Source organism: Sebastes umbrosus, chromosome 20 (genome assembly GCF_015220745.1).
Source record: "Sebastes umbrosus isolate fSebUmb1 chromosome 20, fSebUmb1.pri, whole genome shotgun sequence".
NCBI classification, from domain to species: domain Eukaryota; kingdom Metazoa; phylum Chordata; class Actinopteri; order Perciformes; family Sebastidae; genus Sebastes; species Sebastes umbrosus.
The window spans coordinates 25,380,853-25,403,366 of NC_051288.1; the positions used below are offsets into that span (position 1 = coordinate 25,380,853).

A 22,514-nucleotide genomic window follows, 5' to 3' on the forward strand; every position below is an offset into this window, starting at 1 on the left:
TTTAATTTTTCTTTTTATTTATTAATGTATTTATTTTTATTTATTTATGCATTCTTTTTAATTGATTTCATATTTATTTTTAAATGCATGTAATTACTTATGCATTTTTGCATTTATTTATTTATTTGTTAACAATTTTCCCTTTGCATTTCACCCCTTATTTATTTCCCCAAACTTATTTTCTTATTTCTGTATTCATTTCTTTTTACATTTCTGCCCCATTATGCAAATGAGGGAGCTGACACTCAACATGCGTCATTAAAAAAATATATTTTATAATATAAATTGGTGTTCAAATGAAGAGTTGCCAAGATATTTATACTAAATATATATTAAAAAACTGAAATACTTTCACTAATGAAGCCTCAGTTTTCCTCCTCGGCTCGCTGCCCGGTCTGTTTTCACTGAGGGAGCTGTCCGTGGTGCTGAAACACCAACACAGGTGCTACAGTATATTATGGGAAAGCACTCTCACTCCCTCCTATTCTCCTTCTATTTCAGCTGGCTCAGAGGACAACACACACCATTAGGCCCGCCTGCCGTGTGTTTAGTAAACAACATAATCCCTCTGATCAAACAACTTTCACTGTGAGATGTTGTTGTTGTCCTCATCAGGAGCTGCAGAGACAGAGTGATGCAGGCCGGGGGGACGGAGCAGCAGCACAGAGGAGATCTAACCAGGTGACTGATGTCACGCTGCATCAGCTATCCCATTAGTCAGGTCCACAACAGGCCCAGATGGAAGTGACCGGCTGGTAAACCGTGAAACCACTGCAGAGATCCTGCATCAGATATCAGAGCAGCAGCAGCAGAGCATCAAACTCTCTGCCTGTGTCGGACTTTCAATTCTGACCATCAGTGGGAGGATTAGGGGATAAAAACACACCGGTTTGATTCCTGTTGTGGTAAAAATTATAATAAAATCAAGCTTCAGCAGTCTATCATCATCAAGAGGGGTTCACATGGTGCTATAAGCAGCGTTTTACTGCTGGAACTAGTGAACAGAAAAAGCTTTAGAAACTTTGTCAAGTATTTAATCCTCTTATCAACATGGGGGTGGACAAATATGCTGCTTTATGCAAATATATGTATATATTTATTATTGGGAATCAATGAACAACACAAAACAATGACAGATATTGTCCAGAAACCCTCACAGGTACTGCATTTAGCATAAAACAATATGCTCCAATCATAACATGGCAAACTGCAGCCCAACAGGCAACAACAGCTGTCAGTGTGTCAGTGTGCTGACTTGACTATAACTTGCCCCAAACTGCATGTGATTATCATAAAGTGGGCATGTCTGTAAAGGGGAGACCTGTTGTTTCCTGTGAAGACGGAAGTTTATTATGAAAACACTGCATGCATGTAACGAGCGTAAATTGACACGTGTTGCTGCACATTGGTAGGAAAACGGACGTAAAAGGAGGAATAACTTATTTTCGTAAGATATCATAGGAACCTGAGGATGCTTATTTCTCTTTTCATTCAGTCGAGGTTGACAGGAACTCACTTTAATCACCTAACTGAACGTGAACAAAAGGTGGAGATGAATGAGTGGGAGTCTTGTTTGTTTCCTTCAACCAAAATAGTTTTTATACAATCAGCGTCGCTCACACACAAAGAGGCTCTCTCAGGGAGCCGAAGCTTTAGCAATCAGAGGCATCATGTCTGCAGCAGCCTCACTTGTGGGAATCATTATGTTCTGAACAAGCTGTTCTACAGAAACAACAACAACAAAAAAACAAACCCTGCTGGAGGATATCCACAACTAAAGACCACCACAGGCCTCTCATCTGTTCAGATCAGTGCTGAGTGTCGGGGAGGTGTTTGAGGTGTGGATCAGAGGAGAAACTGCTGTAAAAATGGCATGAAGCCAACTTCTAGCCACGGCTTTGTGTCCTCCGCCTCTGTACTGTACATCATGTACAGTATCCTGGGAGCTTCTCTTTCAGTCAAAACATCATCAGCTACTGTTTGCAAATGATTCAACCTCTCATGTTATTTCATCTTCAATCAAATCCCATCTCTGAGCTCCACCTCCAGATACAGTATGTACATCTACTCTTAACTCACATCCCATCTCTGTGCTCCACCTCCAGCTACAGTATGTACATCTACTGTTAACTCACATCCCATCTCTGTGCTCCACCTCCAGCTACAGTATTTACATCTACTGTTAACTCACATCCCATCTCTGTGCTCCACCTCCAGCTACAGTATTTACATCTACTCTTAACTCCCATCCCTCCCAGCCACCAGTCCCTCTCCCCTGGGTTTACCTGCTCATGCCGTGTCCTCCAGCACCTGGACCTGGCTGGTTTAGTGATAGCCTGGAGAGAGGGAAGTCCACCGGGCTTTCAAACACACTACGTCCTGCTTCCCCCCAGTCTGTTCTGTGTCCATATAATTAGAGCGTTCCTCTGTATGCGCAGCCAAGAGCCCTCTGAGGGATGTGAAATGGATAACCTGGGGGCCCGGGAACCCAGCCAGCACTGCCAGTAAAATCACCCCCACTGATACAAAGCCCTGCCTTCACTGGGCTGTGATGTCATCCCTTTATGCAGCAGCGGTCATCACGAGAGGAAGTTACAGGACATTCTCTCTCTCTCTTTCCCATTTACCTCCAGACTATTGTTTTCTTTCCCTCACATCCTTCATTAATATCATCTGGTGCTCCCTCCAACAAGCACACATGAAAACAAAATAATGGAAAGATATGAGCTAGCAGCTATACAGCTCTGTCCAGACTGTGACTCAGAGGTGGAGCAGGTCGTCCACCAATCGGAAGGTCAGCGGTTCAATCCCCCGGTCACATGTCAAAGTGTCCTTGAGCAAGATACTTAAACCCAAATTGCTCCCGAAGGCTGAGCCATCAGTGTGTGAATGAGTGAACGTTGATATGTGATGTAAAAGCACTTTGAGTGGTCGGAAGACTAGAAAAGCGCTATATACTGTAAGTGCAAGTCCATTTACCATAACTACTTTATTTCATAAGGAACAGATAGAAAATTCACTGAATGGACTAAAACTGTACAAAACAAACAACAAAATGTAACTTAAAGGGAGATTTATCAAGTGTTTAATACTCTTATCAACATGGGAGTGGACAAATATGCTGCTTTATGCTAAATATATGTATATATTTATTATTAGAAATCAATTAACAACACAAAACAATGACAGATATTGATCCAGAAACCCTCACAGGTACTGCATTTAGCATAAAACAATATGCTCCAATCATAACATGGCAAACTGCAGCCCAACAGACAACAACAGCTGTCAGTGTGTCAGTGTGCTGACTTGACTATGACTTGCCCCAAACTGCATGTGATGATCATAAAGTGGGCATGTCTGTAAAGGGGAGACTCGTGGGTACCCATAGAACCCATTTACATTCACTGATCTGGAGGTCAGAGGTCAAGGGACCCTTTTGAAAATGGGCATGCCAGTGCAGCATTATTTAGCCTCCTTGCTGACAAGCTAGTATGACATGGTTGGTACTGATGGATTCTTTAGGTTTTCTAGTTTCATATGATGCCAGTATCTTCACTCTAGCTTTAAAACTGAACCTGCTACAACCTCCGAAAGTAAAACTGCAGTTATACAGTCATATATTAACGTTATAGCAGCATCAGACTGTCGTCTCCAACTAAATCTCAGCCTATAGATCAAACAGTTGGTTATTAACAGACAACATTTAGTCTCAAGGGATTCAGTCAGATATGTAGAGATGTCTGGATCAGTAATATCCTCCACTGTGTTGGACTCCCATCAACCAATATCTGTTGTGCTCCTGCAGCTGGTACACCGCTGCATGAGGCACAAATCTTATCGGTTAATAATCGGTTAACGAGGGTCGGTTATCGGTTAAGACAATCTTTCAAAATGAGCATCCCTAGTTCTCAGAGAACAGAAAAGACAAACAAACGTTGGTTCCTTCTCCGTAGCAACAGAGAGACGAGAGAGAGAATGAAACAAACCGACCGCTGCAGAGACTAAAACCCTGGAACCGGAGAGAGAAGGGATTTATGCAATTCAATTAATGTGTTTGGAAAAAGGGCATGAGGGCATTATGAAACCTAGGTGGCCATCAGTGAGAGAAAAACAGCAGAGACCCACTTAAAGGATTAAAAAATAGGCTTCCAGAGTCTCTCACTCTCTACTACGATGTTCCTCTAGACAATTCTCTTGGGAGTAAATCCATTTTTTTTTTATTCACTGTTGGAAACAGGAGACGGGAAAAGCCGGAGACTGCTTGCTGCACCTTTTGGTTGCCATAGAAACCACCTGAATGACATGCCAGTAGCTGCTTATGCTGCATAATAAAAAATAGCTGTTTGCTTTGCAGGGATTTCTGATTATTTCACCACAAATGAGGCCTCTTCCTCCATCAACATCCATCATCATCATCATCATCTCCCATAATCCTCCAGCACTAACTGATAACACCAGCTGCATCCTCCTGCTCCAATTAGTGGACAACCTCTGCTCCCACAATTCACCTCTCACCTTCACTTCTACATCCCACCTTTAAAGTCAGCTGACCTGAGCAGCTGAAGGGAACACATCAAGAGCTGGACTTAAAAAATATATATTATTTTTTACGAGCTTTGCACCTTTACTCCTCTGTTTAATTTTCCCTTTTATTTATTTATTTATTTTTTGCACTTATTTTTTATTTTTTTTAATATTTATTTTTAAATGTATGTATTTATGCTTTCATTGACAGCCCCTTCATTTGCATAATGAGGCAGAACGTTTGGGGAAATAAATAAGGGGTGAAATGCAAAGGGAAATCTTGCATAAACAAATAAATGCATAAATACATTTAAAAAAATATATATAAAAAAATTAAAAATAAGTCAGAAAATAAATAAATAAATAAAACATCAGCTTTGCACCATGATGTTCCTCCTGCGCGTTTTTTTTATCCAAAATCTCAAATCAAACGCACAAGGACACACAGCGTTGCAGATGAGGAAAAATGCACCATGCACTGCTCGTCTTATTGAATTAGGTTAAAGATGTGATAGTGTTCATGCAGATGATGATTTAACAGCACATTAACAGCATTATTCTGCATGATTAGCAGCGGAATGTCGCTCACCTGAGCTGAAATGGGAGCTGAGAGCAAATCCTCGGCTGAAAACCAGAGAAGACATCATCAGCAGCAGCTGCAACATCTTCACAACCGGCGGTGCAAATACAAAAAAAACAAAAGTGAAACTGCAGAGCTCTGGAGAGGAGAGAAAAGGAAACTAGGCGACACTAAATGTTCTTGGTTTCATTTCTCCTTCTCCGAACCGGCGGCTCCTCCATTTCTCCTCCTGAACTCTTCAATCTAGAGACTGTAGCTGCTGAGGAAGAGGAGGAGGAAGAGGAGGGAGTCCTGTTTAGCAGTCAAGTTGATCCAGATTTGTATTCCCCCTTGTTCTGGTTCTGGTTGCACACAGCTTCCCAAAGACACCTGGATGCAGTCACATCATCTATACAGCTCCAGATCAGACATGTGACACCTCTGCGTGTAAATCAACAGAGATCAGAGGTTGAGTTTGGAGCTGGAGGAGTCAGGAGCTGTCCGAGGTGCTGACAGCAGCAGGAGCGCCATCTTTGCTCGGTTTAATGCGACCAAATAGAATTTATGGAGCAGGATTTCAGTCTGTAGGGTGGGAGGAGGAGCTGGAGGAGGAGGAGAGGCTACTGCTGCTGCTTCAACGTGTTCAGCTGACTAGAATATACAGTGCAGGGCAGGATGGAGAGGAGAGGAGAGGAGAGGAGAGGTGAGGAGGAGAGGAGAGGAGAGAGAGGAGAGGAAGGAAAGGAGAGGAGAGGAGAGGTGATGGAGGAGAGGAGAGGAGAGAGAGGAGAGGAGAGATGAGGGGAGAGGAGAGGAAAGGAGAGGAGAGAGGAGGAGGAGAGGAGAGGGGAGGTGAGGAGAAGAGAGAGAGGGGAGGTGATGGAGAGGAGAGGAGAGATGATGGAGGAGAGGAAGGAAAGGAGAGGAGAGGAGAGGTGATGGAGGAGAGGAGAGGAGAAAGAGGAGAGGAGAGATGAGGGGAGAGAAGAGCAGAGGAGAGGAGAGAGGAGGAGGGGAGGAGAGGGGAGGTGAGGAGAGAAGAGGAGAGATGAGGAGAGGAGAGGAGAGAGGAGAGAGAAGAGAAGAGGAGAGGAGGGGAGAGGAGAGGAGAGGAGAGAGAAGAGAAGAGAAGAGAAGAGTCTATTTCTGCAGTTAAAAAGACACTTTTCTGTTTTGTATTTCTGGTCCATCTTCACAAAGTGAGTATTTCTGTTAGGACTTGTGTTCTTCTGGAGGCAGAACCTGCAGCCTGCAGCCGTCTCCTCCTCTGCCTCACTTAGATAAGATGAGATATATACTGTATATATTAAAATAATAATAAATCTCCCCTGAACAGCCTGTGATGTAACACCGTGGAAAGGCGCTCAGAGGGGACCTGGTGGCTCTCCGGACTCTCCCCTCTCTCTAATCCCTCTGTTCATACATGAAGCCCCCCTCCCCCACCCGGCAGCACTCATCCTCTCTCCCTCCCTCCTCCTCCTCTCCTTCCCATCAGATTGGCTTCCTGGCAGCAGAGGGAGTCAACTTTTCCTTCTTACACTCTAACTAGGACTGTGGTAGTTCGCCCACGCAGAGCGACAGAGTCACAGACTGAGCTGCCAAAGGAAGGAGAGAAAGATCTGTCCAAGCATACAAATCTTAGTCTTTGTCCGGATTCTGCATCACTCTTATTGTGCACGCTGCTCTTTGTTGTTGCATGCATGAATAGTTATGCAATGTATCATTTATAATTAATAGACATATATACAGTAGACTCAAAGACCTTCTGTACTTCTGTATGTGAACGATGTGCCAAGATCACATATAGAGAGGCGGCTTAAAGACACCATGGTGATGCAAGTAGAAGCAATTATGAGAAAAAATAATCTTTACAAAAGTTCATTTAACAATGCTCTCTCCATTTATGCATTTTGTCAACTCAATCAGCTGTTTATGCACAACTTAACCCAGTGGTTCTCAACCAGGGCTCCTTGAGGGAGTTCAGTATGGAGGACGAAACCTGCCAAAATTAAAAAACAAATGAATCAATAAATAAATGACTCAATAAATACATAAATATGTCATTAAATGAATACAAAATAATATTAAAAATAAATGTATCCATTAATTAATTGCTATTTAATTGCTATTTCTGTTTTAATTTGCTTCTTCATTTATTTATCTCAGTATTAATTCCCTTATTTATTTACTTTTCTGTTTATTTTTTATTTTTATGGATTTTTATAAATGTATTTACTTATTTTTGCATTATTTGTTTATTTATTCATGAATTTATTTTGTTTAATTTTTATATTTATTTTTAAATGTTTATACTGTATTTATTTATATATTTATGCATTTATCGACAGCCCCTTCATTTGCCAAATGAGGCAGAAATGCATAAATAAATTTATAAAGAAAAGAATACAGAAATTTGGGGAAATAAATAAGTGGTGAAATGCAAAGGGAAAACAGTGCATAAATAAATAAATTCATAGAAATAAAGATAAAATAAATAAAAAATAAGTGCAAAAATAAATAAAATGTAAATGCAAAAATAAATTAGTTACTTAAAAAATTAAAAATAAATACCTAAATAAATAAAAAGGGAACATTAATCGTAAGAGTAAATAAAAAAGGGCATTAATTTAAAGAAGCAAATTAAAACAGTAAAATCAATTTATATGACTACATTTATTTTTAATATTATTTTTGCAACATTTAATGACATTTATTTATTTATTTATTTATTTATCGAGTAATTTATTTATTTATCTATTCATTTATTTCTGATTTTGTCAGGTCCCATCCTCCATAGTTCCAGGGGGTTCCCAGAAAAATTGGGAATAGTTAATTTTCACCATTTAATTCACTAAAGAAGTGAACCCACTGTTAGTAAGAGTCATAAAGAAACTCCCCATGAACACTCCAATAGTCCTTATTTAAATCATCAGGTCCTGCAAGTTGTAAAATGCACTAATAGCTGAATCCAGAGTTATTCCCTTTCCTCCGTTCATGAGACCCAGAAAGAGGCCGAGACCAACTGACATCTTCTGAAAGTCCATTTGACATGGAGTCTTTGTTAAAACCTGTTATTTTCTGGCCTGCTTCTAGCTTTCAGTGTCAGTGTGACAAATCCTACCTCCGTCTCTCCTCCAGAGTCCATCAGACTGTGATCCTGCAGCTTCAGGTCCAGTCCAGTGAGCTCCTCAGGAGTCCTGGTCCAGGTCTCATCCATCCAGCTCTTCACCTGAAGGTTCAGGTCTCTGCAACCACAGAAACAATAAAACGCACATTTTTTATCCGTTCAAAATGTACCTTAAAGGGAGATTTGTCAAGTATTTAATACTCTTATCAACATGGGAGTGGACAAATATGCTGCTTTATGCAAATAACCCATTCACATATCTGGAGGTCAGAGGTCAAGGGACCCCTTTGAAAATGGACATGACAGTTTGTCCTCGCCAAAATTTAGCGTAACTTTGGAGCGTTATTTAACCTCCTTCGTGAAAGCTAGTATGACATGGTTGGTACCGATGGATCCATCAGGTTTCCTAGTTTCATATGATGCCAACCACAAGTTACATTAATGCGTTAACTTTGACAGCCCTGATAATAATGAAAAAGCTGGTGTAATGACGCCTTTTTAGAATTGAACGTGATAAAAACTAAGGACACATGCATTGATTTCAGACGTCAACAACCAACTCCTGCAAATACTACAATTAAAAGGACAAGATGTTGAGATTGTATGAAGTATTTGGGCATCATAACTGACAATAAGTTGACCTTTGAGAGGAATACAGATATGCTGAGTAACAAAAGCCAGCAGCGTCTCTTTTTGTTTGAGGAAGCCAGCCGAGTTCCAAGGTTGACGAATCCCTGATGACACCGTTTTATAAATCTTTTATTGAGTCACTTTTGCCAGTATGCATCCCCTCAACCTCAAACAGAAGAACTCATTAACAAGGGAGATTAAAGTCAGCAGCAAAATCATCAGCACTCAGCAGACGTGTCTGTCTGAACTCTACAACAAACAGCTGATAAAGAAATCAGAATCCATAATTTCGGACAGAACCCGCCCCCTGCCCTCTGGTTCCCGCCTCAGACAACCATCAGTCAAAACATCCCTGTATTTAAATGTTTTAGTATGTGGTGATGTATATGTAAATTGTCTTATGTGATGAGCTGTTGTTGTTGTTGTTGCTGCGGCAAAACCAACTGCCCCTCAGGGACAAATAAAGGTCTTGAATCTAATGTACAAAAACGGAGCCTATATCAGTAGAAATTATGTAAATGAAGTTTAGCAATTCTCAACGGTGATTTTTCTTAAATGGAAGGAGCGACACAATTCCCTCTATTTACAGAAGATCAATGTTTAGGAGTCTTTGAATGTCGGCTCCTCAGGAACCATTAAACGCAGCGTTGCTTTCAGATTGACCACAAATAAATGTAAACACTGTTCTTCTGACGCACAAAGAGTCAAGCAATTGTAGAAATACTCTCCGGAGTAAACGGAGTAAAAGCCGGTTTCTAAACTGCCATCAGAGCGTTGGAGTTCCAGGCTGAGAGTCTTTCTTTCCACAGTGAAACCAGAGAGGAGGAACTGGCCATGTGCAGCTGCCCGGCTGCAGAGTGAGGGAGGCTCCGGGGGGAGTTGTTAAAGCTGGGCTCCGTGCCCCTCCAGCCTCCCTCATGTCCCCCCCCGCGGACGGCTCTGAATTGTGGGGTGAGGATGGAGACGGACGGGGTGGACGGCTGTTTACATTCCTCCAGTGTTACCAGCCCGTTCTCATTGCCAGGACATCAAATACCTACGCTTTGTCACAGCGTTAGATACCAACACACGAGGCACCCTTTAGCGCCGGTATGAGACGCACTGGGCGTTCCATTAACTACAATGTAAACCCATCCGCGTCAATATTAAACGCTACGTACAGAAAAATAATAGGTTTGGGGAAATAAATAATGGGTGAAATACAAAGGGAAAATCATGCAGAAATACAGTAAATAAACACATAAATAAATATGTACATTTAAAAATAAATATAAAATGAATAAAAAAATAAGTGCAAAAATAATAAATAAATGCAAAAATAAATAATTAAATAGAAAATTAAATACATAAATAAATAAAAGCGAACATTACATATAAGAGTAAATAAATAAGGGAGTTAATACAAAGATAAATAAATAAAGAAGCAAATAAAAAAAACTATTAAAAAACTATTTAAAAAAAAACTATTAAAAAACGATTTGAAAAAAATAAGTGCAACAATAAATAAATAAATAGAAAATAAATAAATTTAAAACAAATAAAAGGGAAAATTAAACAGAAGAATAAATATACAAAGATAAATAAATAAAGAAGCAAATTAGGACAGAAATGTCAATTTATGTCACATTATATCAATTAATTAATGGCTACATTTATTTTTAATATTATTTTTCCTACATTTAATGACATATTTATTTATTTATCGAGTTATTTTTATTTATTTCTGAATTTGTCAGTGTCATTTTCACTGTAAACATACAGTGTAAAGCATAGGAATTTTAAACTGAACCATGTCGTTGTTTAAACCTAACTAAGTGGTTTTATTGCCTGAACCTAAACAAGTGTTTTTGTTTAATTCACATTGTTAACCACGTGTTTACTGCGACCGAAAAGAGACGCCGAGGGGGATGACAAAGTGTCAGCATGTGACGAGTTGGGATGAGAACGCGTTGGTGTAACTCCAGCACAACACAATTATCATTATGATCTGATCTGCGTGATGCTTCTCAGCGGGCGAGCAGGCGTGATTAGCTTTGTGCATGAACTGGCTGATAATAATATAAAAGTACAGTGATAGTTAACCAGACACTCATCACATTTGATGTAAGATGTGAAGTGACTATAAAGCTCAATCCCCTCTGAAATCCACCTCATCCTCCTCCAGCTTTCTGTTTCCAGGGCAACAGCAGACATGGATGTATCAGAGAGAGAGTGGGATATGACGTGACGAGACAGTGAAACAAGAGGAGGAGGAGGAGTGAAGAGATTCAGGAGGAATATTCCTGTCACACAAATCAAACGTCCAAAAATAGGAACCTGTATGCAAACTATGTCCATCCACCATCCATCCTCCTCTTCCTCTCTGAGCTCTTCTTCATCAAACCGTCACTCCAATAGAAAATAAAAAAGGTCTGAAATGGAATCAAAGACAGGGATGACGAGCCACCCTCTGTCCTCATTTATCTGCTTCCACTGTCTCTACAGGTACATGAGAGGAAAATCACATTTAGCTATGCACAAAAAAATGGTTTATTCCTTTAGTCTCTATTGGCTAGAAATGTCCCATCTGCTCCTTCTGATGCAGATACACTTTCCAGTCAGCAAATGGCAGAACCTCTGCATGAAGATTAATTCATTCTGAGATACAGACGCGTCAAATTAAGGGGAAAAACCTCAGTATGTGAGTGTAGAAATATAACAAATACAGATGTTTTTATACAAAATCATCCCTTCAGCAGAGTTTCACAGCTGCTCTGGAGACAACAACATGTATTTTTGGACACTTAAAGGGGCTCTATGTAAGAATCAGAAATGTCTTGTTAACAGTGACACCTGTGGCCGTTAAGTCAATGAAAGTCAGCGTCCCGTTGCTCGCGCTTGTGCTCGCTCTACATAGACATGAACGAGCATCGCTCAAAACAGTGAGGAGACACACGTCAGCTAAAACCACAATATCACTCTATATTTAGTCAGCGGCTTTTCCTGCCTCAGCCTCCCGACCGCGGCCGGAGGGAACGGGGGAGACACCGGAGTTTTGGTCGGAGACGATAACGTTTCTCTCTGCGGAGCCCCGTCACTTCAGAAGACACGGGAAACCTCTGTTGGTCTGGAGGAGCTGCAGCAGTTATTTCTGCACAAACGTCCACTGTACATTCACTAGATATTCTCAGAGCTAAACTAACTCTTCTGCAGTGTGGAGTGAGCGCGCATGCACGTGAGACATGGAACGAGCTGAGTGAAGTCAGGCAGGCAGAGGAGCTGAGGAGCAGAGTGCAGCAGAGACTCCGGTCCTGGAGACCAAAGCTACGGTCTCCCCCGCGTCCTTCGACCGCGGCCAACACTGTTTAACAGACGGGCTTCACTAGATACAACCAAGAGGTTTTGGTGCTTCACTGGAGTTTGTGTTGGAGTCTGAGTCTGAACAGCGTAGACACAGGCGAGCGTGCATGAGACACCGACCTATTTATACGTGTAAGAAGTTACAAACAGTCCCTTTAAAGGCAATATTCTGTTACTTTAATGCTTATTTCTCTCCTCAGATGTTTTCAGAATCATCTTGTAGTATTCGGTATAGCTGTAAAATGAGAACCGGCTGGTGGGCGGTGCTTGGTATTTCCTCAACTTGATCTCAACATGGCTGCCGGGTCACAAACGTTCTCATTTTACAGCTAAACAGTACACTGACACACACAATAAACAATAAGATGAAGCACTTTACACACTGTTAGACTATAAGACATGTACAGAGGAGAAGAGACCATTCATTCAACAATCCTCCTCCTGCATGAGCAAATAATTAAAGGACAGACAGACAGACAGGAGAGTAATCAGGAAGTCTAAATGTGTTAAAGTAACCTGCAGGCAGAAACAACGTCCATGAAGTGACAGACGTACAGTAACAGAGCTGTGCAGCTGTGGATCGTACTGTGACTGCAGGGAGACAGATAACGTCCCTGTCCTTTAAAATGTCTCCAGCTACAGCTTTGTTATGTTGCGTCTGGAAACAGCAGATTACTAATTTGTTGAATTACATTTGAAAACTCATTTGGCTTGTTTATTTGCTGGCTGCCCGACAGTCTGTTTCTCCTCCCAACAAAAGGAATTAAACTCTTCTGAGTTCCTACAAACATTTACCAAAGAAAGGACCTGTACTGGTGAATTTGCATATTTGTTTTGCACATTTACAACTAAAACAATACTGCGAACCATTTTGCACACCGTGCTACAACATTACTGTGTTGTTGAAATGTGTTCTTCCTCACCTTACAGGCAGCCACCGGCTTCCATTCATTTCTCTACAGTTTAAAAATCAAACAGTAAAACCTCCTGATGTGAAATGAAAACTCCTGGGAAACTTCCAGGAAGTGAATCTTTAATTGTAACCTCACCTTGCTCTGATTGGCTGGAACATAAAATCTTAACCAGTGATGTCATCACAAACATTTAATTGGTCCCGCCCCCTTTGCCACTCCTATCGAATCAAACAGCCTCTCTCTCCTAAACTGGCTCTCTATTGGTTTACACTTTTGAATGCATTTTGTCCTGCCCCAACTTCCTGTTTAGACAGGAAATAAGAAAATAAAAACCCTTATCAAAACAAAGTAATGCATTTAAATGCTGACATTTCATCAGATTTAATCTGACCACACACAGACAGCAAGTAGTGTTGTAAATATACATGATTTGTAGATAAAAGGGCAAGTTCACCCAAATGACCCAACACTAGTTTCCAGTTTATTTTCTGAGATTTCTCCCAGCAAACATGTGAAGTCAGGAAGACGTTTAGATCATGTCTGTATAACGTCCGTCAGTCCAGACACACTTTTGTATGTCTGGTGGACGTGCAACTTGGGTTCAATATTTAGATGTCTGACCAGGACCCCTTTTGGGCGTCTGCGGACGTGCAACTCAGGTTGACATCAATAGTTGAACGTTAAAAAGACGTTTAAAAAAGACGTCGAGTGAAAACGCTTTTTATATTTATAATATTTTTATGGTTCAACACAGGCCATTTCAGTAGTATATGACAATAGAACAGAAATAATTTAGTTTTACTTTAATGCGTCACTTTTTAGGCATTTAACTGGTGTCGCTTTCAGTCCAAAATGGCGGAGGCGTAGCTCTGCTGCTGGGCGCTGACGTTGCAATGGAACGAACAACTGACTTTCACTTCTTTGTGATATATGTTCTTTGGTTCGGTTGTACTTAGTTCCAAGAAAATCAAGATGGTGACGGCTAAAATGCCGAACTTAAGGTCCACAAACCAGTTTGTGACGTTGCGTTGACTACTTCTTATGCACACGACCCCTCGTCACAGGTTACTACACACACTGGCCAATTTATTAGGTACACCTGTACAATCTGATGCAATCCAACACAACAGCTCTGATATGAATTCTACCTTAGGAGACTGATAGAAAGGTGATAATTGTACTTTATGTTAATCACTGAGGTCGTAAGGTGGGGTTGTACTGCAGTGTATTATACTGAAAGGTGTTTCTAATATTTCCCCCTCATTTATGTAAATGGGGGTTATAGACTAAACCATTAATCAATTGATTGAAAAAATGATTACTAGCTTAATTGAAAGTAATCATTAGCAGCAACCTCCCAACCTGGAGGCTTGTCTTATTACCCCTCATTAGAGAGGAGGTTATATAACCTGCACATCAACGTGCACCGTGTTTGAAGCTCAGCGCTCCTCTTTAATCATTCTGTATGATGTTGTTTCTCTCTGTGTACTGTATATCTTGCAGGAATAAAAACACACATTTTCACACACTATACAGTGCAGTATAGTGTTACACCCACTGCGACAGGATTCAGCTTTGTGTCTTCACACATCATTAGGAAGTTGTCTGCAAAACTCTGGCGTGCTAATCCACCACGCTAATGTCTGTCTGTTAGATGTGACGCCTCAGCTGAACGGCTCTTTATGGAGTCAATTTCAATTAGGCTCCGAGGCTTGTTGGACGACTCCTTCAGACATCCAATTCAGGGATCTTAATGGGATTAATTACACTTTTCTTTGTGCCAAAGATTTTATTTTATTTTTTTAATAAAGGGTGGTGAGACTGACAGGAATGTGAAGATTGTGGTTTTTAATTCTTTATCCTCTAGTGAAGTGTAGCAGTCACACTGAATTATCAGTCTGCGCTCCAACAGAGAATATCGAACCTTCAGATCAATAACATCAGAGCTGTTTGATTTGAAGGTTTCAGCGAAGAAGAAAATATCGCTCAATAAGAGCGTCCTGGCACAAACACAGTTCACTTGATGTTAAAGGTAGTGTACTATATACACTGCACGAGCAAAAAGAAGTTTATTCAAGTATGCTATTAGTATACTTCTTTTAAACTTCAAATAAGATAGTATACTTTCAGTTTACTTTTTATACTTATCAGAGATATACTTAACAAAAGCATACTGAAGTGGCTCATACTGACAAGTGTACAGAAAAGACTAAGTATATTTGGCTTATAGGCGTACTGGTACTTAAAGGGACTATTTGTAACTTTCAGAAATGCTTCTTAACAGCGACACCTGTGGCCGTGAAATCAACGAAAGTCAGCGTCGGGCTCGCGCTTGCTCGCTCTACATAGACATGAACGAGCATCACTCAAAACAGTGAGGTGACACACGTCAGCTAAAACCACAATATCACTCTATATTTCAGCTGCTTGGCAGTAATGTTAGCTGACCAGACGAAGGTCTCTCCATGAACATGATTTAGATCTGATCCTAGTGTTGGCTTTTCCTGCCTCAGCGCAGGCTGATGCAGCAGGGCTCTGCAGAGTGTCTCCTCTGCTCTCTCCGCCCGCAGCTGGAGAGAGCAGAGGAGACACTGGCGCCCGGTCGGTAACGAGAAGACAACGTAACTCGTTGAGGAGCCCCGTCACTTCACAAGACAAGGGAAACCTCTGTTGGTCTGGAGGAGCTGCAGCAGTTATTTCTGAACAAACGTCCACTGTACATTCACTAGATATTCTCAGAGCTAAACTAACTCTTCTGCAGTGTGGAGTGAGCGCGCGTTCACGTCTAGAGGTGGAGCGAGCTGAGGGAGAACGCGCGCGCTGTCTGAGTGAAGGCGAGCAGGCAGAGGAGGAGGGTACAGCGGCTACACGCGAACGCGCATATGCGAGCGCGCATGTGTGCCGACCCGGTACATTTATACGCTTACAAAGTTACAAACAATCCCTTTAAGCTTTTCATAGCGATATACTTATCAAACTAATAGATAGCTGAGAGTATACTTTAAAGTGTACTTTCATAAACTATGAAGTGGGCTACCAGTATAAAACTAGTAAACTATCAGTATCAGACATCCAAATGTAATGACATTTGAAAAACTTGAACAGTTTCCAGAAACACGATGACATCTGTGGATTATCCAATGAGAATACAGTTTCCGGAAAAACAAGTTGTAAAAAAAAATGTACCAAAATAAAACCAAAAGTCCATTAGTAATCTTAATTTTTTGTCATTTGGGTGAACTGACCTTTTAACTTTTAGTATTTTTCACAATTTCTTTAGTACTTTATATTCCCCTCTGTCGGTGAAGTCTTTTGAAAACAGATTCTTAACTCCGGCAGCTCTGGAGTTTCTGTTAGAAGTCATGAAGGTAGACTGTAGCGCCCACGGGAATCTGATATTCTGGATCAATACACAGCAGGAGTCAAACTCAAAGCCTCAACATACAATTCAACAGGCCTGCAGACGTTTGTTCTTCTATAAATAACCAAGGAGCACAAGAAATTCTCACAAATATCGAACCCTAGCTTCACGGGTCGTGCTGTACACTACCTGCTCTGCTGTGATGAATGATCTATACACGATCGCCCAGTCTTTCCCTGCTCATACTTTATTTAACGTTAGCACACACAACTGAGTTATATAACCGTGCAGCACACTTTCTCTGCAGAAAGCCCCATTTCTAATCTGCCAGCTCTCTGCCCTGCAGCTCTCGTATGTCAGTGTGTGGCGAACGGGCAGCGAACCTGATTACCTGCCTGTCGTGATGCTGGCAGGGAGCGATTCATCCCGGTAACAGGGACTTCTGATCAAAGTGGGGATGCTGTGTGTGGAATAAGACTTCCCGGCCTGCACTTCCTCGCCTCAGAAGGGGAGCTACAGATGTTAAGGGTTAGATATAATAATGCTCTCTGACTTGTAGGAACAGTCTACTACAAAGTGTTCTGCATCTCAGAACAATGCACCGAACTACCCACATGTCAAAACTATAGGTCTGTCAATTGATTCAAATATTTAATCGCATGATTGTCCATAGTTAATCACGATTAATTGCAAATAAATTGCACATTTTTATCTGTTCAAAATGTACCTGAAAGGGAGATTTGTCAAGTGCGTGAGGTCGAATCCCCTTTGAAAACGGCCGTGACAGTTTATGTTAGTATAAATTTGGAGCGTTATTTAACCCCCTTTACGACAAGCTAGTATGACATGGTTGGTACCAATGGATTCTTTAAGTTTTCTAGTTTCATATGATACCAGTATCTTCACTTAAGCTTTAAAACTTAGCCTACAATCTGCAACCTGTTAGCCTACTGCTTATCGCAGCCGCTAAATATTAGCAACATTTTCTCTCCATCTCTAAAACGTTTCTCCGATATTGTAGCTCGCTGGAGCCTCGAATCACAGTTTGTCATCTCTAATGTTTGTGATATCTGGATTCTGGCCCTCAACAACACAGCAAGATGACATATAAGATGTGTAACTTAAGCCCACTGCTAGTGTTAGCCTCCAGTCTTTCCTTTGTTTTGCCTCCAGCTAACACCGTGACCTCATCATGACCTCGACACAATAAGGGTGTAATAACAGTCATTGGCGAGGTGGCTATTTATGAAATCTTGCAGATGCATCCAGGAATCACTAGTATGTCTGCACAACTGTTGCCACTGCAGACTGATGCACCAAACATTATGAATAATGTTCAAGCACCGAGCCACTGAGGCTGGCCCGCGGTTCAAGCCCACCGCAGGATGGCTGTCCTCCAGTTCAACCCTATTAACAGGCCCAATGGTGGAGGTCTTGTCCCAGTACATCTGGAGAGACGAGTCCAGTCTTCTCTGCAGCAGCAGCAGCAGGAGCCAAGGTGTTAATGGAGAATGGCTCCACCGGGGAGACGAAGACAGGTGCAAGGCCACTGGTGGTGCATCCTTCCCGTATATAAGAGCCAGAGAGAGGGGGAGGGTCGGCTGGACTGTACCAGGAAACCTTGAATGTGGTGAGTAGCTCTGGACGGGATATCTTCAAAGGGGAAAGTAGTAGATGGGATGGACTTGGTGACTGTAACTGGTAATGATTTACAATATTTGTTGAGCTGCTTCGCCTGATGTTTCTCTCTTGCTTTCATGGTGTTAAACCGGATGTAGACTTGGTTTAATTTGTGGCCTTTTCTCTTTAGAACTTGCGGCAGAGTGGTCTTGTTTGATCTACGTCTGTGTAACCTCTGGGCAAGGAGAAAACACTCATTCATATATTGATATCTTGAAGTGCAAACGATAGTGTGAAATTGGACAAGAGAGTAGAAGAGGAAAAGAGGAGTGATGAAACAAGCAGTAGAAACGCAGCAATACTCTGCTTCATATGGTTCACCACGACGTTAACCTGCAGACCCTCAGAAACACCGTCTCTGATACTTCACTGAAATGACGTGTCCTCTGAGATCAGCAGACATTATTAAGATGGGGACCCAAAATAACCCGTGACCTCCCGCTGCATGAGTAACACAGCTATGACTAATCACTTAACCGCGTAATTGAGCTTGTGTTGATTTGGAGTGAAGCGACGTTTGGTGCCAGCGATGATTAACAAGCTTCTGCCAATAAATAAAAAAAAAACATAACAGCAGATGCTTGTTGGAGATTCAGTCATAATGAAGAGGAAGATATAATAAATCATCAGCACACAACTTCCTGTCAGTCATCGCAGGGTGATCGTATGGAGGACGGAACCTGCTAAAATCAAATAATATAAATAAATGACTTGATAAATCAATAAATATGTCATTAAATTTAGCAAAAATAATATTAAAAATAAATGTTGCCATTAATTATTTGATAAAATGTGACATAAATTGATATTTCTGGTTTAATTTTTTAATTTATTTATTTTTGTAATAATTCCTTTATTTATTTACAGTTCTGTTTAATTTGTCTTTTATTTATTTATTATCAAGTTTGATTAATTTTTAAAATTATTTATTTATTTTTGCACTTTTTTATATTTATTTCTAAATGTAGGTATTTATTTATGTATTTATGCATTTATTGACAGCCACCTCATTTGCATAATGAGGCATAAATGCATAAAGAAATGTATAGAAATAAATAAGTTTGGGGAAATAAATAAGGGATGAAATGCAAAAGGGAAATCGTGTATAAATAAATAAATAAATACATAAATACATAAATAAATACATATATTTAAAAATAAATAAAAAAACAAGTGCAAAAATAAATAAATACATTTAAAAATAGAAAATTAAATAAAAATAAATACATAAATAAAAAAAAAGGGAAAATTACAGTTAAACCAAATTAAACCACTTCTATGTGACATCTACTGTTGACCTGCTATCTCCTCTAAAGACCCCCTGTACTCCCCTAAACAAGACTAAAATGGGTCTATTGTGGGTCTCAGAGGGTTAATAAATGCACTTAGCAACATAACTGAAGTAAATATACTTTTTGATCTGTTGTTGTCTGTTTATTCCTCTCCTGATCTGCAGCTCAGGACACTCTGGTAGAACATGCAGGACGACTTTCGGCCGCAGGTGAAGAAGGTGGCCGTGGCCATGGGCGCTTCACTCACTGAGCAGGACATCGACCTCATGCCACGGGAGATGAGACAGCAGGGTGACACTCTGTGTGACTGTGTGTGTGTGTGTGTGTGCGTGTGTGTGTGTGTGTGTGTGTGTGTGTGTGTGTGTGTGTGTCTGTGTGTGTGTGTGTGTGTGTGTGGATTTGAGGTGGCAGTCATGCATAAACAGTGACCGGTATGATGAATGAGGAGGTGCTCACAGGTGAGTCATGACGATGATTTCACCGTCTGATGTCACCTTTTGTGACTCTCTGCAGGGAACTTCAACTACAGCAGGTTTCTGGAGTACATGAGGCAGTTCAAGACCTCCGAGCAGCGAGAGGAGGCCATCAAGAAGGCCTTCATGATGCTCGACAAAGACGGCAGCGGCTACATCGAGTGGAACGAAATCAAGTATGAACTTTTAAAGGATGTTTTCTTATTTTCAACACATCCAATGAAAGAGTCAAAACCAACATTGTGTCTTTTCACAGCCGATTAGACTGTTGTCAGGCTATTAAATAGGCGTTATCAGTCGCTATAAGCCCCATAGATGTGGGTCAATAGGGGCCTACTACACCTACTGGTGGGTTTTATCTTCTATTTAGTGTAAGTTTGAAGCGTTATTTAGCATCCTTCACGACAAGTTAGTATGACATGGTTGGTACCGATGGATTCTTTAGGTTTTCTAGTTTCATATGATGCCAGTATCTTCACTCTAGCTTTAAAACTGACCCTAACGGTACGTGTCCACAGCCTCTGTCCTTTCCAGCCATGCAAGCAGCTGTGCAATGCATTCTGGTAGCGTGGCGGCGCAATTCGAGAGACGGTGCGTCACGTTGGCCGGTCCTCATTTACATAAAGTCGAGGTCTAGGCTACTTTATGCAAATCAGGGGCGTCGGACGCGACTCGCCCGCCTCTGGAAACCCCCGAGAAACTTTTAAACTAACCGTTGTCGATCTAAAATAAAGACAGATTTAGCAACTGCATGACTTATTTCTCACATAAAATGTTTTCAGAAACACATTTTGGTGAAGGGAAGACTTTGGCAGCCCTAATACACACACAATACTTGTTAGTAGATTATGTTTGCCTTATCCTTTAATGTCTGTTTCTACTAAATTAACAGATAGATACTCTAACTGATGAAATCTTTCCACAGGTACATCCTGTCGACCGTACCGACTGCAACGCCATCAGCTCCTCTCTCTGACGAGGAGGCGGAGGCCATGATCCAGGCCGTCGACACCGACGGAGACGGACGCATCGACTACAGAGGTGAGGGCCTCTCTGGTGCACCGACTGGTTGTCACCACCGAGAGTCAGCAGTCAGTAGCTCTTCATGTCTGCTCCCTGACTTCACAAAGCTGAGTCAAACATTACATTGTGTACAGTAAATAGAAAACATGTCAGCTGGTTTCTATCTCTTGTAAACTCAGCATGATATAGAGCTGCTGTAATCATAATGCCAACATCTTGTTTTTTAGTTATTAAAATAGTGCACACTTGTTATTACAGAGAGCAAAGAGACTAAATTAACTGCACAGAAACACTCACATCTGGCTCTGTGTGTCTCCCTCCTCGCCGCCAGAGTTCTCAGACATGGTGAAGACGGAGAAGACACCGAGGAAGTAGAGGTCACCTGGTGAATCTGTGAGAGGAGAGGAAGACCATCTCTCTGAAGAATGATCTTCCTCGTGTGGATCAAGACTTTAGGGAGTGTGAGGACTGCTCATATCAGTTTGCTGAATGAAAAAAAAGATTTAAAAAAAAAAAATAGAATTGGAGAAACGTAGGTTAGTTCAAGTTGTTTTAGACACATGAACGCTTTATTGGCTGACCCGAATTCTGTGGCTCCTCCTCAACCGTGACGAAATAGCTGTAGTATAATTTGTTCTTCGTTCTTTGATTCATGTTAAACTGTATGTTTATGGAGGACGGAGCTTGCCAAAATAAAAATAAAACAATGAATAAATAAATAAATGACTCAATGAATAAATAAATATCTCATTAAATGTTGCAAAAATATTAAACATTGAAAATAAATGTAGCCATTTAGCCAATAAGTGCATAAATAAATACTTTAAAAAATAAATGCAAAAATAAATTCAGAAATTAATAAAAAATAAAAACATAAATAAATAAAAGGGAAAATTAAATAGAAGAGTAAATAAATAAGGGAATTAATACAAAGATAAATAAATAAAGAAGCAACTTAAAACACAAATATTAATTTATGTCACATTTTATCAATTAATTAATTAATTAATGGCTACATTTATTTTTAATCTTATGTTTGCTACATTTAATTATATTTTTATTTAGTCATTTATTTATATTTTAATTTATTTTTATATTTTGGCAGGTTCCGTCCTCTATACATTTGTGCAACCCTGTGTTATAAAATGAGAAATAAATTAACCTTGAGACCTTAAATTCTTTGTTTTCTTTGTAGAGAACTGTGTAAGTCTGTTTTGAAAAGTGCATATAAATAAAGTGCATTATTATATATACTATGGATAAAATACGGCTAGCACAGCTACAGTTATTAACTCACCATTTACAGTGTCAAAAATCCAAACTAGCTATCCTCTCTGGGGAGGAGGTGGAGGCCATAATCCAACCTGTACATGCTGATGGAGGTGAAGACCTCTCTGGTGCACTGAGCTGTTGTCACCACTAGAGGTCAGCAGTCAGTAACTCTTCATGTCTGAGAGAACAGCAGCTCACTCTTTAGCTTTTATTAAGATGAATCTATGGTGACTTTTTGTATCATAAATAAAAAATGACAGTCTTGAATTACATAAATTGGGTATCACTGTAAAGCTGAGACTCTTGTGGATCCAATG

The 22,514-nt window shown here is 40.5% G+C and overlaps 2 protein-coding genes across 5 annotated transcripts in view; one reads left to right on the top strand and one right to left on the bottom strand.

The window, feature by feature from the left end:
- Window positions 1-13,198, bottom strand: part of aatkb (apoptosis-associated tyrosine kinase b) — a 61,973-nt gene extending 48,775 nt beyond the window's left edge. Inside the window, exons 1-3 of one of the 3 annotated variants that reach the window (XM_037754113.1) lie at window positions 13,106-13,198; window positions 8,208-8,329; window positions 5,117-5,151 (exon numbers count right to left, since the gene is read on the bottom strand). Coding sequence is in view for 1 of the 3 variants with exons in the window: in XM_037754112.1 (XP_037610040.1) it covers window positions 5,117-5,192 (76 nt within the window). In the remaining 2 variants the exon portion in view is untranslated. Of the gene's footprint in view, window positions 1-5,116; window positions 5,759-8,207; window positions 8,330-13,105 lie in introns of those variants that run through there. The other 2 variants (XM_037754114.1, XM_037754112.1) reach the window with 2 other exon arrangements.
- A 4,660-nt stretch (window positions 13,199-17,858) lies between these two features.
- LOC119479036 (parvalbumin-like EF-hand-containing protein) lies at window positions 17,859-21,705 on the top strand. 2 transcript variants are annotated; one of them, XM_037754227.1, is made up of 5 exons: window positions 17,859-18,087; window positions 19,594-19,720; window positions 19,943-20,078; window positions 20,828-20,943; window positions 21,257-21,705. In XM_037754227.1, the coding sequence occupies exons 2-5, from the start codon at window positions 19,615-19,617 to the stop codon at window positions 21,298-21,300; spliced, it is 402 nt and encodes a 133-aa protein (XP_037610155.1). In that variant the 5' UTR covers window positions 17,859-18,087; window positions 19,594-19,614; the 3' UTR covers window positions 21,301-21,705. The 2 variants fall into 2 exon arrangements, with proteins under 2 accessions (XP_037610155.1, XP_037610154.1); XM_037754226.1 differs by having other exon boundaries at window positions 20,828-21,705.
- The last annotated feature ends 809 nt before the right edge of the window (window positions 21,706-22,514 follow it).

Bases quoted from the DNA above. Each gene is read 5' to 3' on its own strand.
- LOC119479036 (XM_037754226.1), top strand. From the start codon at position 19,615: ATGCAGGACGACTTTCGGCCGCAGGTGAAGAAGGTGGCCGTGGCCATG. The intron at 19,721-19,942 runs GTGACACTCTGT...GACTCTCTGCAG, and splicing joins ACGGGAGATGAGACAGCAGG to GGAACTTCAACTACAGCAGG. The intron at 20,079-20,827 runs GTATGAACTTTT...ATCTTTCCACAG, and splicing joins ATCGAGTGGAACGAAATCAA to GTACATCCTGTCGACCGTAC.